The sequence below is a fragment of the Prinia subflava genome, chromosome 6 (genome assembly GCF_021018805.1).
Source record: "Prinia subflava isolate CZ2003 ecotype Zambia chromosome 6, Cam_Psub_1.2, whole genome shotgun sequence".
NCBI classification, from domain to species: domain Eukaryota; kingdom Metazoa; phylum Chordata; class Aves; order Passeriformes; family Cisticolidae; genus Prinia; species Prinia subflava.
Window position 1 is genome coordinate 2358215 of NC_086252.1, and position 15648 is coordinate 2373862.

At 44.6% G+C, this 15648-nt stretch overlaps 1 protein-coding gene across 1 annotated transcript; it reads left to right on the forward strand.

Moving 5' to 3' along the window:
* Positions 1–896: 896 nt before the first annotated feature.
* Positions 897–11402, forward strand: CAVIN2 (caveolae associated protein 2). Its single transcript, XM_063399878.1, has 2 exons — positions 897–1340; positions 8951–11402. Exons 1-2 carry the CDS (start codon positions 948–950, stop codon positions 9740–9742), a joined length of 1185 nt encoding a protein of 394 aa, XP_063255948.1. The 5' UTR covers positions 897–947; the 3' UTR covers positions 9743–11402.
* Positions 11403–15648: the final 4246 nt, after the last annotated feature.

A 15648-nucleotide genomic window follows, 5' to 3' on the forward strand; every position in this document is an offset into this window, starting at 1 on the left:
AATAGAATAGAATAGAATAGAATAGAATAGAATAGAATAGAATAGAATAGAATAGAATAGAATAGAATAGAATAGAATAGAATAGAATAGAATAGAATAGAATAGAATAGAATAGAATAGAATAGAATAGAATAGAATAGAATAGGTCACCACCTAAATTATTTTTCAAAGCCCTGTAATAATAATGATGAGGAGATAAAAATATTTACATTATTATTAAAAAACCCCACCCGAACCCAGTCTGGTGGTGCATGGAGTAGAAAGAGCTATGCAAGATTTGATTCATCATGAGTAAATGTTTTACAAGCTTGTTAATTATCATGACCATTATTACAAATTATCATCAGGATGCTGATACGAGAATAAATGCGCCTATACCACATTTTTACGTTGTCAGGGCACATTAATATGGGATTAATGTCATAATTGTTGTATATTGATAATTGATCATAGAATAATTGATGTAATAATTGATTTATTAAAGAAGTAATCTCCTTCTATAAAACCATGTCGATATAGGAGTATTGTAATAATTGTGATATCGATTAATATAATTTAAATTGAACAGAAATAATTTCAACACTTTTAGTTATTCGTTTAAGGCCTTCAGGCTATGGGACAGGCTCGAACTCCAGCCTACAGCCACCATCTCTCTCCTGGCCCATCCCCACCACCCCGTCCTCGCTCTCCTGCCTCGGCCCCTTCCCGGGCTGCATTCCGCGGTATCTCCTGCCACCTACTGATGCCTGCGAGGAGGCAGCGAGCGCGGGGCCAGCGCTCCCCGCCGCCCGCCCCAACGGGCCGGGGCCGGCACCGCCGTCCCGGGGCGGTCACAGCACGTGCCCGGGGCGGGCCGGGGCCGGGCTCTGCCCGAGCCCTCCCCGGGGCAGGGCCAGGGCTCAGCCCTTAACCGCGGCGCCGGCGGTGCCCTGCGGCCCGGGGCAGCCATGGGGGAGGCGGCGGCGGGCAGCGCCGTGCCCCCGCTGCCGGCCGCGGAGGCGGCGGGCGGGCAGGTGAACGCGCTGACCGTGCTGGCGCTGCTGGAGAAGCTGGTCTCCATGCTGGAGGCGGTGGAAGGCCACCAGAGGCAGATGGAGCAGAGGCAGCGGGGCCTGGAAGGGGCGGTGCGGGGCATCCAGGCGGACCTGGTGAAGCTGTGCCGCAGCCACGGCGCCACGGGCGAGGCGGTGGAGAAGCTGCTGGAGAAGTCGCGGAAGGTGTGCGCGCACACCCGCGCCGTGCGGGAGCGCCTGGACCGCCAGTGCGACCAGGTGCGGCGCCTGGAGCAGCACCACGCGCAGCTGCTCCGCCGGGACCGCTTCAAGGTGCTCATCTTCCAGGTGAGAGCCCTGGCCCGGCCCGGGAACAGCCCTGCTCGCTGCCTGCGAGCTCTCCGCAAAACCTCTCGGAGACCAGATCTGTGTTTGTGCTAGCTGGGCAAATGTGGGAGGAAAACCTTTTCACCTTAGCAGACTCGGGGAAGGAGTACTCGTTTGCTAACTCTTAAACTTGGGGGAAGTGCCCTCTGTCGTTGTTAGCAAATTTAGGAGAAATGCCCACTTTTCCTCTTCGTGGACGTGGGGAAATCATGTTACCCCTAATCATGTTTTCCCTGATTTCTTAGGAAATCTAGGAAAAGAGCTTTCTTTTTTTACTTCGTGCAAATGTGAGGGGAAAGCACTTTTTTCCCTGTTTTCTTTTTTTTCTTTCTTTTTCTTTTTTTTTTTTTTTCCTTTTTTTTTTTTTCCTCGCTAACTTTTAGCAAACTTTGGGAAAGAGCCCTCTTCAGCTCTTGCAGTCTTGGAGATAACGTGGTTTTTTTTACTAACTCCTAAGTGAACGTGAGGAAAGAGACCTTGTTTTGCTAACTTTCAGCATGCGTGAGAAAACTGTCGTCTTTCATTCTCAGCAAATGGAGGGAAAGAGCCCTATTTTACTAACTCCAGGCATATGTGGGGAAAGGTTTGTTTTATTGTGTGTTGTGGGGTTAAGTAAACTTGAATGGCCCTCATGTTTTTCCAAACCCTTGGCAAACTTGAGGAAAGAGCCCATTTTGCAAGCTTGCAGTAGAAATGTCCCTAAAAACTGCCACAGCATCTGCTGCATCTCCCTGTCTCCTTGTGTCCTGCTTCACCCTGCAGGACTGATCTGGCCCATTCAGGGACGGGCTAAAAATTCAGCTGAAACACCCAGCTTGCTGGGAGCCCATCCAGTGATAGAAGCAGTTTGCATATTTTCCCCTTTTTAAGCAATGTTCTGGATAGAACACGCCGTGAGCTTTAACTAAACACGGGACGTGACTCTCACGTATTTAAAAAAAAATAAAGACGGGCCTCCACAAATCACTGAGGGAGGGTAGGAGAGCAAACGCTGGGCTGAGGTAGTCACTGCTCAGGCACTTCATACTGAACTTGTCAGCTGGGCGTTACCTCTGTCAGCCACTAACTCTGCTCCTTGGGTTGTTGGGGTTTTTTTCTAAACAATCCCAAAATAAGAGAGCGGTGCTTGATTGTAAAAAGCTGGCAGGCCTGGCTAGTGCACAGGCAATTCCCCCAGAAAGGAAGCCCCCACCTCCCTGCTTATTGTTCTCCCAAATTACAGTCCAGGTTGTCAGGCCAGAAGAGGAGGAGGAGCTGCAGCATGTTTCCCCAGAAGGAATGTGGAAATTATTCCAGAGACTGGGTAAATTAAAAGACACATGTTCTCTGCAGTTCTGCAAGTAATTTGGGATCCATTAGTGTATGTCAAAACACTGCCATCTCCCAAGCCCCGTTAACTAATGACTGGCTCCTACCTCTAGGTTCAGACCTAGAAAATGTCCTGTGGGGTGGGTGCATCAGCAGCCCCTGGGGAAGGTAATTTTTAACATTTCTCATACCTCTGAATGTGAGAATTAAGGCCTGGCTGTTGCAAGGAGTGTCTTCCTCCAGAGAACTCAATATTTACTGTTTTAAGATGACATAATGCAGAGAGGAAAGACAAACAAAGCTCTGTGTGTGCAGGACAGTTGGTGTTACCTTGGGTGGGGATCTTCCACTGGCAGCAATTTGCAGGGACTGGGTGAAAGCAACAGTAAAAACCATCCAGAAGGGTTTGAGGGGTAAAGCAGTGCCCCTGCTGGCTCGTTTCCTGACTAGTGTCAGTGAACAGTGTGGTAAAGCTAAGGCCTGTTTAAACCTCTGAACCTTTTCTTACTGCTGCACAAACCTCAGGCAAACAACACAGGCCCATGTCCCAGCACAACAGATAAAGAAAATGCACGGCCTGTCTCTGGGCTGGTGCCTTTGGACATAAGTCTGTTCTCCACAGCTTCTGTGGGGGTTTAGGTGACTCTGTTCCCATCCCTCACCAGAAAATATCTCACCATACTGCAGGGTGATGAACATAACCAGTCCCAAGCCAATGCAGATAAGGAAGACAAGACTTAAAAATGAAACACTGCAGTTAAATCTACTTTAAAAAGTCAGCTGTGAGCTGGGAATTGCTGCTGGCAGTGGTCTGCAGTAGAATGGCAGCATGGCTGTCTGGGAAGCCAGGATGGTCAGCAGAGCTCCTTGGGGGCATAAGAGGGTGACTGGGGTGGGCAGCATCCAGGGCTTTCTCCAGTGGAGTCTGGCAGGAGCTGGGATTTTCTGCTGAGCTCTGGCTGCAGCCAGAGGGGTGCCCATGCAGGCTATGCCCATGCGGGCTGTGCCCATATGCCCACCTCCCTGAAATCTCCCTGTCAGGATCTCCTTGCAGGCTAAAGGAGGGACAGTCTGGTAGTCAGTAGGGCCACGGCCTTGCTGGGATAATTGTACAGGGGAAAAATCCAGCAGGCTGGCTGGGCTTCTGTCCTGCCTTTCACAGGAATCCATGGAAAAACAATTGCAGGAAGGAGAAGTCACAGTAATGAAGCCATATTGACGCCAGGTTTCTGTGAAAACAAAGGGGAATCTGGATGTATGAGACTCCTCTTCAGCTGGGGAATCCTTCTTTTCCACTGGAAGAAACAATGCCAAACTTCACAGAGCATGTTTCTCATTAGAACCAGCTTCTCCAGCTTGGGGAGACAGCTCAATATGAAAACACTAATTCACATTTGGCATTCAGTTCTGCACTCACCATATACCCTAAACTCCCTAATACTTGGTGGGACCACTGAGCATAGCCAAAACACAACAACTCAGCTCCAGCTCTGCATTTTATGAAGTTGCGCAGCCACGTACCAGCATCAGCTTTCCCTCTGCATATGCACTGAGAATGAACTGTGTTTAGAAAAGTTCACCTATTTACATATTTTCCATTAAAATGCTCTTAGTTTTCTCTCCCTAGAATGTCTGCATATATTTCTTTAATTGGTGGCATATTTTAAGGGAGCTCTGTTCCAAGAATTTGAGGATGCAAAAATTATTATAAATGACACAGCAATTCAGCAAAACACTGAAGTGACTGTTTTAAAAATCCTTGTTAAGCTTTGGCATTGTTCCCCTCTATTTTGTTCTTGCCACATGACCAGCTTTTTGGTTCTAGTTTGGTGGGGGGGTTTGTTTGCTTTTTTAGCTGCAAAAGCAAAATGGAAGATAAAAAAAAAAGGCTCATGTTTAATTTTTCAATTAAATGTCATGGAAATAGGACAGATAAAATAAGTCAAAATTGCAGCTTGGGGGTCAAGTACACTAACATTCAAGTCCTTTTCAGATGCTGCTCTTGGTAAGTCCTTCATCCTAAAGTGAAGCAAAAGGAGGGCACAAAAAATTAGCCATTTTATTGTATCTTCTTGTACAGATCACTGCAATAATCTTTTTCAAAAGCAACTTCAAACTAAAAAATAAACAGGTGAGGGAACCAGAAGAATTACAAGCCAATAATGCTGCATCTCCCACTGCAGCCTTGCAGGGAGAATACTCTTATATTGATTAATGACAGAAATACCTCCCACAGCTCTTTGAACTTGGCCCAGCTGTGCTGTGGGAGGTCAGGGGATGGTGCAGCCACCGCCCCAGCCTGCATGGGATGTGCCAGTGGGCGGGTGGCACTTTCCTCCTGCCGGCCCTCCCTCCCCACCCTGGCATCCCAGTCTGAAGAGCTGTATTTGTCCAAAGGAAAGGAAGTGGATCTGGAGCTTGTTTCAGGAGGATTTGTCACGTTTTGACCTATTTTGTGTAGCAAAACAAGTTTTAGGCTAGTGATCATTTGGGCGTATAACAGCAACGTACAGAGGAGCCTGGCCTGGGAAAATGCCATCTCTCCTTCTTGAAGGTCATGGCCTCACTCAGCAAATGTAAAAAAAAAAACAAAAAACAAACCAAACCAAAGCAGATTGATTTCCCTCATGCAGCAGCATCAGAGAATCAGCACTTCTTGAGTAAATTTACTACCTGTTCACTTGGGCCACCCAGTTTTGTAGTACACTGTTATGGATCTTACTCCTTTCTGTAGAAGATAGGGGTAAAATTATGACCTGCAGGAAGTTCCCAGTGATGGCTGATCAAAGCCACAAGGAGGGCACTGATTTTAACTATGCAAGTATTGTTAGTGTTAGCAAAAGTTGTTTTATGCAGAGAACTTCCACTACTCTATTCATCTTCTGCATGGAAAAATAAAATTCAGAGGAGCTAGCTACCTACAGTCAAGCCATCTGAGAAAAAAATGCAAGGGCTGTTTTTGAGCTCAGATGTGGAAAATACAAAGATGTATTTCTTTCTTAGAATTTTAGATTAGATCAAGAAGAAAAGATCAAAGTTCTACTTCCTTTGGCATGGAAAATAGTTATGCAGTTTGTAACAGCTGGCATTTTTCAGTGTATTGTTCTAGTTTTCCTAAATGAAATAACAGACTGCTTAAAAATGTATCAAAACAAAATACAGCTGTCACATAAACTTGTAAGACCAAAAAGTTATCAATAGCCCACTTATAATGTGTTATCAGTAACCACGTTTGAAATAGAAATGTCTGTTCCACCACAGAGCATTCCTGCTATATCATCCTTGTGTTTTCAAAGCATTTTACTTAATTTATTTTCATTTGCATTTTAATAGTTCCTGTAATCCTAAGGTCTTTCGGAAGCATGACATAGGTTAAGCGTGTCATTCCCATTCTGTAAGCACACAAATAGATGCCCAGAGGCTGGTGTTTTCCAAAGCCATGCAGGAAGCGTAGACAGAGGGGTGATCACTTGAATTCCAGTACTGCTTGATAACCAGAGACCACCTAGGATTGGCTTTTAATTGAATCATTAGCTCATTATTATGCAGTATATTTTTGTTTGGGTGTTGTTGGTTCTTTTTCCCTTTATAAACGTGGGTAGTTTGACAGTCTCTCTTCTACTCAGTCAGAAATTTGATAAAAATTTTAATCCAATCTCTTCTAGAGACTGCATGCAGTACTTCAGTTTAACATGAATACTGTAGACAGAGCTAAACTGACCTTGAGAAGGATCTTTCAGACCCATCTCTCGCTCAGACTGTGCTGTTATTAAACTCACATGACACCACTTTCCTAGATAAAATACTTAAAAAGTAACAACCCACCTCTCTGCTCATCAAAATCAGAGTTTTCTATAGCATTCAGACACTTACACCTAATGTAAGTGTTCAGATGTCTAAAATTGTGTGTGATTACCTGTGTTTGGAAAGAATGCACTAGACATGAAAATTATGTTTTATTCTGAGTTCTCATGCTCTGGGGAATAATTCAACACTGCACCCACTCATGTAATCCACATTTCATTAACTGCAGTGGAGAGAAAATATAAATATTTGCACAGCAGTTAACAGCTGGTTTCACTTAAAGCTGGTGCAGGTTTCCTTTGTTTTATCTTGGTCACTGTTGCTGATAGTTGCAACAACATAATAGGTGTCGGGAGAAGAGTGTGGGCTTCATTAGACGTTCCACTCCAGGGAGAGGGCTTGTAAAGCTGTGTGCCAATGTATCTGACTGAGGCCACTGGCCCAGAAAATGTGCAGAAACCTTGTGCCTTGTAGGGACAAGGCATGTGCAAACTGTCAAACCAGCCTCCATGTCTTTTATGCTTCTCATTTTTATATCCACGAGGATATAAAACCAGCATACTTGAATCACTCTGTGTGTATATATATGTGTGTGTGTGTGGGGGGGGTATAAAATTATTCTGCCCATCTACATTGCATATTCTTGAGTACCAGAAGGGCTACAAAGTAGCCCTAGTTTTTAACAGAATCACAGAATAACAGAAACAATTAGGTTGGAAATGAGATCATTGAGTCCAGCCTGCGACCCAACACCACTTTGTCAGCCAGACCATGGCACCAAGCGTCACGTCCAGTCTTCTCTTAAACATCTCCAGGCACAGTGAATCCACCACCTTCCTGGGCAGCACATTCCAGTGTCTAATCACTCTTTCTGTGAAGAAATTCTTCCTGATGTCCAACCTAACCCTCCCTGACACATAGTTTAAGTGTCTTCTTGTCCTAGTGCTGGTTGCCTGGGAGAAGAGCCTGACCCCCACCTGGCCACAAGCTCCTTTCAGGGAGTTGTAGAGAACAATAAGGTCACCCCTGAGCCTCCTCTTCTCCAGACTAAACAACAACCATGTACAACAGCCTTGACAGCACATTTAACCCAAGACCCTATTCTCTGCAGTGATCACAGCTGTATGCTCAGTCCTGAAATAATGAGCATGAACTTGGAAGTGTATGTGGCCTTTTTTCCCCATAACTGTACACTCAGGCCCACTAGGGACAGATCTGAGACTATTACAACCATTTCACTCAGCACTTACTGCTTTTTTGTACCTCAAGAAAAAGGTGGAGGGAGGAGGGAAAAGAAAAATCCTTCCTGTGCATGTGAGGAAGTGAAATTGCATGCACTCTGTCTGAAAGTGATAAAAAAGGTAATTAATAGAGACTATGCAGATCCAAGGCTCAAAGTGCTGAGAGGAGAAAGGAGTGTGCAAGGAGCCTCATTTTCTTTGCACGGGTAGATGCCTGCAAAACCCCCACAGAACAGAGTGTTCATTGTGCTGCCTCAGAGCTGCTCGGGGTTGCAGAGCTTCTGCACTCAGTGGGCACAGACATCCCTCATTATGACCTGCAGCTTGTGCCATTGTTCAGCTGTTTTGTTTTTAGATTCTTTCTTTCTTTCTTTCTGTGTTGAGGTACAAAACCTCTCTTGGTTTTGTATCTACGAAGCAATACTTTTCCTGTTAGCTAGAAGCTCCTGTTTTCTATGTGTTTTAGTGTCTTTTTATTTATACCATAAATTTGTATCCTTACATTTCAAGGAGTTGTCTTGTCCATATTTTAATATTTACCAACAAAATTTATTAGTCTGAGGTTTTTTTCCCTCTAAATAGGTGTAAAGTAGGATATACACTACACATCATGAACTTCATGGTTTCTCAATATCACCAATCCATTTTGAACAGCAACCTGCATTTTCCAGGAATACGGTGAAAGCGCTAACTGCATTTGCCCTTTGAGATGCTTCCCAGATGCAACCAACTCCTCTGCAGGGATATTCTCAGTCTTTGGCTCAAGAAACTGAGACCTCTGTGGGGTTAGGTGACTTCTGGAGGTCTGCAGTACAACCTCCCTCCCCACCACACCCTCCCTCCTCCCCAGGGACAGGTGTACAACTTGACAGCTAAACTCTCATTGAAGGGTATCTAATACAAATTAAAAGAACAGGATTTCCATTCTGCATACATTCCAAGTCACTTTGAAAGAGTAGGAGGAGTAGTAGTAGTAGTAGTAGTAGTAGTAGTAGTAGTCCTACAGCTGACAGCTCATAAGTCTTAAACTTTACCAGATAATGGCTCAGTGGGATTTGAGTGGCTTGTAACTGGTTAAATGGACTGAAAAAAACAATAAACGTTCAGCATTCATCTCATCATGGGGCAAGGTGGACTAATTGTTCAGGCTTGTGCTTTATTTATTAAATTATTTGTGTCCTGTGAACTGCAAAACTCAGATATTGTCAATTCTTTCAGGAGGAAAATGAGATCCCTGCCAGTGTTTTTGCAAAAGAGCCAATTCCTAGCATTACAGAAGGAAAAGAGGAGCCTGTGGATGAGAACAAAACACTGGAAGAAACCTTGCACACAGTGGAGTTGGGTTCAGATGATGAAATGTTTCATGAGGGAGATGACTTGGATGACAGTGCAGAGGAGAAAACAGAAGAATCAAGAGCTGAGAAACTTAAAAGATCCAGCCTCAAGAAGGTGGACAGCCTCAAGAAAGCTTTTTCCCGCCAAAACATCGAGAAGAAGATGAACAAAATCAGCACAAAGATTGTGTCGCCTGAACGGAGAGAAAAGATCAAGAAATCACTTACTGTGCATCACCAGAAATCCTCTTCTTCGAAGGGCTCGGGTTTCAAAGTGTCTCCCCTCACGTTGAGCACGAAGAAAGGCCGTGAAGGAGAAGGCCCCGCGGAGGCCGAGGACAGGCCGTCGGAAACAGCGAGCAACGAGCAGGCTGAGAACGAGGATGAGATGTCCTTCGCCGACATGCACTCGGATATGACACCCACCACCTCCCTGGCCGAGGAGGGCAGGGCGGCTGTCGACTCCCTGGACAAGGAGGCCAGAGCGGAGGGGAAGGCAGCGATGAACAACAACATCGAGCTGTCCATCGTGGAAGACGACGAGGAGTACGGGGTGCCTCTAGAATCCACCCAGAAACTGTTCGATGAGAGAAACAACCCAGCTGGTGGGGAAGTGGAGCAGTCTGATGAGGAAATGACCCAAGCAGCCGTCCTGCAGGTGGACCAAACAGCGTAGGCAGCCCCAGGCCCCGCTTTGCCTGCCGCACACACCGTGGTTTCCCTTAGGCCAGGAACTGGTTTCAGCTGCACAGGCAGGAGAAGCGACTCTTCCATCCTTTTCTCTGCAGTGATAATTTATTGCATCGTGTTGGAATGCAGAGTGGGCAAGGTCAATGACTTGAGCTGCAGCGTGCTCTGCTTTAGGCCGAGTCACTGGTGTTGGTGAATTTAGAGATGTTGGCAACTGGTGTCAGAGACCAGCGGGAAGAGAGGATGTCTGGTAGAGGCAAGCTGATGAGCTGTCTTGCTTAGAGTTAGGTCAGAGGAACATGTGGAGAGTAGTCAAGACTCAAGCCTTTCTGTTCTCTTTTCTTCCCGCAGTATTTCCCACCACTCTGTGAGTAGTTTTGTATGTAAATGTGGGAATGCCAATGAGAACATTTGATTTCAGTTGCCTTGCCATGCTCCATAAATACTAAAAGCCTCAGTAATTGTGCACACACCTATTGTTTGTTTGGGGCTTTGCTCCACAGCACCGTAGGACTAAACGAGCAGAGTACTTAGAGAGTGAAGCTGAAAACCTGGTTCCATCCATTTCAGTGGGGGAAAGATCTTTGCCAGTAGTCACTTACTATTCATTTAGAAGAAATCACTGTGCTTAGGTGGGGAGAAAAAAAAAAGTTTTTTTCAATCTAACAGAGTTATGGAAATACATTAACGACAAGTGTGAATGTGTGATCAGTTACTGTACCTTTAAGGGTTCAGAAATTGAAAAAAAATACAGGTGTTTGATAGGAACATGAAGGCAGCCTGAAGAAAATATGAAGTGCTATGAAATGTAAAAAAAGAAAAAAAACCTCCCACAGTATGCAATCTATAGTCCCAGCTTAAAGTATATATACTCAGATAACACTAATTAATTCAGTCTTTATAGCAAGATACTGTCAAACTTTGCACCTGCACCACTTTGTATCTCAGAGCATTTTGAAAATAGGATAATTTATCTTTTTACAGATTATTTCATATATAGAGCTATATCTATACAGGAGAGTTAGATAATTACAGGGATGTAAGGACAATTTCTTCAAAAAGGTGAAATACCCTTTCAGGCATGTCCAAAGGGAACAATGTGTTATGGATTGAACTTCATGGCAGGGATGAGTTTACATAAGTACGAGCCTGCAAAGCCACAGGATTTGGTCTTCTGCTAGTAACTTTGATCAAAGTCACCCACCTGCTCTCAAAATTACTAGTCAATTTTTCAAAATTAATTGAAAATGAAAGTTTACAAGGTAGTTTGTTCACTATGAATGTTCATTCCTGTCACTTAAAGATAAGGGGCGAGGCAGGAAAGGGAAGCACAATACCCACAACCAGTTCCCTTACATCCTTGGTTGTTTATGCAGTGGGTTATTTTTATTTTTTTATATACATAAAAATTCTACTGATACTTAATGTTGCACTAAAAGCTCACTTCTTTTTGCGTTTAGAATCACAAATTACAGGGGAAATAAAAGCTACAGCAGAAGTACCATTATGAAATAATTAACAGGTATTACTCCACAGGGATAATGTCTGTAACCAGCAAATCACACTGGAAGTTAGTCAGAGCTTAGTGTAGGCAAGTACTATTAAGAGTTAAGCTCTTAAATGCATGGTGTCATATAGAAGATTCTGTTTCTAAGAAAAATCATGGCATAACTCGTGCAGCTATATTTTTATTTTGTATTAACTACAATGGATTTCAATAATTTTTACTTGTAACTAACTATGAATATGACAAATAAAAGCATAATATAAAACACAGCCATGTCAGTCTTTGGGAGAAGCAGTATTGAGAAGCTGGCAAAGATGAAATTTAAAGGTCAAGTGTTTATTACTTCAGTTCATGTCCCTGTTGTATCTATACCATTTTCTTTCTCATCCTATGCTGTTATTTAGCAGTGCAAACACCAGTGCTTTGCTTTCCAGACACTTGTCAGATTTCTAGCCCATCCACGTACTCAGGCACTTTCCAAAATCTCTGGCTCAATCTGCATCTTTTTATTGGACTGCAGCATAGTCTTAATACACTAAATAGTTTTGAAAGCATATTTATATGAAGTTCCTGTATTGAAGTCAATGTTCTGTTTATGCACACAGATAAACTCTTGTCTTCTAGAGTGCCACATAGTCTTTAGTGAGCTTAATTTTACTGACAGACCAAAGAAAGCACGTTTAACCTTTATGCAGCAGCTGTTACCAAGTGCTAACCAGGAGACCCAGCATCATGTTTACATTTTGCTTTCAGATATGCTGGTTTGTTTGTCCTGCTAAGCTTTAATTCAAACAATACCCCTGGCCGTGCTTTATCCAGTTTTAGAGATGCTGAAATGAATCCCACGCACAGTGTTCTAAGAGCATTACAATGCTGTCCAGTAAATGCATTGCAAATGCATTGCAAATGCAGATACTGAGCATCTGGGAGAATTAACTCAAATACCCACTTCAAAATACAGCACACATGCAGCCATCACTTGCAGGACTAGAATTTAATGTTTTCTGCATCACAGTTGCCCATTTACAAGGACAGGTGGATCTGTAATCCTAACAAACAAAGCATGCTTTGCGAGAGAGAAAAGTGTTTACTCAACTCATGTGTGTCTGCTTTTGTGCTGTCTTACAAACCAGAGAGAGCAAGCTCAGGCTCTCAAGATGTCCCCCAAGCTGTCTCTTCCCCTTGCCTTCCATTCTCAATGCCTGACTGAAAACGTCAGCCTGCAAAACCCACTGTTGGAGGGAGACAGACTGTGGGACCAGCAGCCCTGTATTCTTTCAAGTATCCCAAGTATGTGCCTGGATCTTTTCAGGCTGGCAGATGTCAGGCATACGCACAAGCATTCCATGATCTGCTGACAGGTTTGTCTACATAATTATTTTTTTAAAAACTGCTTGTTTACACTTCCTGACACAGTAACAGCAAGCTCCGCTTGTACCATTATTCCTTGGAAGACCTGACCCGTGAGCTGCTGCACAGATTCAGAGTCTGACCTCCACTGGAATCGGTGGCAGCTCTGCACAAAGAAAAAGGGTGTGATAAAGCCCTTAGGGTATAAATATTTAAACTAGCAGCACTCAGCAGCTGCTGATACTTCCATTTTCAATGACACAAAACCAGCTGACATTTCCGTCCCCTTTTAAGGGAAAAAGCAAAGAGCATCCTGTTGACCCCCACATGCTAATCCACGAGCTGGCTCCTCTGTGAAAAGGCACAGATATGGGCTTTCTGGACCATTTCACTGTCAAGAGAGTGCAGTGAGAGCCATCATAGAGGCCTGACTGAAGCATATTCTGTCTCTTTAACAGACAGAGGAAAGGGAAAAAGAAAAGGATCAGAAGGTAGAATACACCTGGATAGTTCTTCACACTAATGCAATGAAAACCCTTTGTTGTTGCAGGCTGTAATGCCAAACAGCTGCTCAACTGATGACTGATAGTCACACACTCAAAAAAGAGGTAAGCTCAGAAGAATTAGTAATGCAGTGGCAATTTGTTCTAGGTCAAACTCTTCACAAGGGGCCAGTCCAACCCTGAGAGTCAGTGAAAAGCCTTCAGCTGGCTCAAAAGACGCTTTGAGCCATACACTGGTTTTGGGCCACATGTACAACTCCTGTGATCATCAGTAAGCTGTGTGCACAGATGCAGGGCACCAGATCCGTGTGTGTCCCCAGCCCAGTCTGCTTAGCTCATCAACCAAACAAAAAGTTCTCCTGCCATCAGCACAGCCGATGCAGCGGTGTGGCAGAAAGGAAGGCTCTGCCCCGCTTTGCAGGGTGCACTGCGAGCAAAACTTCAAGTTCTGGCTGCGAGGTCTGTGCTGTCGGGAGCTGCCTGTGAGGGAGCAAGTGCAGCTGCAGCTCCCGAAAACAACATCAGCTAGGCAGGGGTGGAAGTTCCACTGTGCCCCACTCAGGCACACTCACTCTGGGGGTCCAGGGGAAGGTGTCAGGCAGGTAGCCTTCCTGCGGGCAAAGAGAAGGGTTCACCCATAGCGAAGCGGAGCCAGCACGCAGCTGTTCGGCCCCGGCCCTGCCAGGGTTTCGCCTCCTCAACGAAAGAAAGGGCGGGAAACCACTGGCAGAGCCCCGGCGGTGCTGACTCAGCAGCCAAGCATCCGCCGCTCCCTGACTCACGGCCCCGGCTTTCTCAAACAAATGGAAAAAGGCTCAAAGCCGCTTTCCACCGCTTCAGACTGCCCGCTGCCAGCGCCTTGTTTCAGGGTTTGCATTGAACCAGCATCCACCCCGGGCTGAGTCTAACTGCATGCATAAAGAAATTTTAATCAGCATACTTGCAGCTGTCAGTGGTGGCTGATCTTTCCTGCCTTCCTTTTTGATCAAACTGCTTTTTCCCCTTCCTCTCACTCCACCGAGTGATTTGCAAGAGTCTCAAGCGCACACTAATTCAAACAAGGAACTCTCCCTAATTGCGTGTTGAGAACTGATAATCAATGTCATCTTTAATTTTTCTTACGTGGTTATCCCCTTTAATGGAGTGTGCTGCAGTAACAGAATAAATCTGCTTTGGGTTAAGCTAGAGATTGTTATTTATTTTTCTTTCAGATTAGAGATTAATATTGCTGTATGACCATTGGCACTAACCTCTTTTTCCATAGCAACACCAAAGAGTACATAAACTATGACTCATAATTTCTCTCTGGAGGACTTTTTTGTAATTATGATCATTCCACAGTTCCTAAAATATGTCAGCTGATATATAGCTCTGGTATAACAGCTTTGATTTTCCTTCATTTGAACACCAGGGCAGAAAGAGGAGACTTCCATTATTTTCTCTCTCTCAGGCTGAGCTAAACACTACACAAAGTATCATATATTCATTATTCATTATAACTGGGTCCTAAAAATTCCACAGCAATATTTTCTTCATAAAGCTGGAACAGGTTTACTCATTTCCAATAACCTTAAATAATAGTGACCTTCTAAAAGAAAACTGGTGTCCTTCCCACCGTGGTTCGTAAATTGGGGTCTGAGAGCTGGAATTGATCCAAACTGGGAACTGTATTATACTGGGTGGCAGCAAGGTTGCACACTAGCATTGCTCCTCTGCCAGTCAAGGGCTTTAAACTCTCCAGCATTTACTCTCCCTCAGAACACAGCTGCAATACACTGTCCGAATTCCCTAATAATGGTGATGCTCTTTACTCCCTTCAGTGAAAATCTGGCCTTGGAACAACTTGTCCATACGGCTCCCTGGAATATCTCAGCAGATAATCACATGGGATCACCACAAGAGATTACATGACTTTTTCTGTGTGTGTGGCTGTCCTACATTCCCCTTACAACACAGTCTGCTGTGTACTGGTGCAAAGCCCTCAGAAAAACTGTAGTGCCTGTTGCCAGAGAATAATTAGAAAAATACAATTAGCAAATTCAAGGACACACACTTTTGCCAACAGCCATAATCCAAAATGGAGAGACAGAACAAGCCTGCCTCTCTCTCTGCTCTGCAGCGTGATCCCCAGCAGCTAAACCAAGCCCAGATTGCACCAACAGAAGGGACACGTGGTTTGCTCTTGGCCTTTCCAGTATGAAGCTGCACATACAGGCTCAGGCTTGTGCAGGCACACCATGAAAGAGCAGAAATTCAACCAATACAGCATTAATCACTCTACAGGCTTCTCTACTCCTCCCCAAAGGTTTGTGGAAAAACACCCTGAGCCTTCAAAGTCCTGAATGTCGGGAGCAGAAAGTCACTGTAAACCCTATGCCATTATCTGCAGTGAGGAAACTCTGGCTTTGCCTTCTTTACTCCCTCCCATCAGGCTTAAGCTGTGTAGAAGTGCAGGTGATGTGAACTGTGGTGGATACTGGAAATGTGCAAGACAATACTAGGAACAGACAGCACACGAGGGATGACTACACT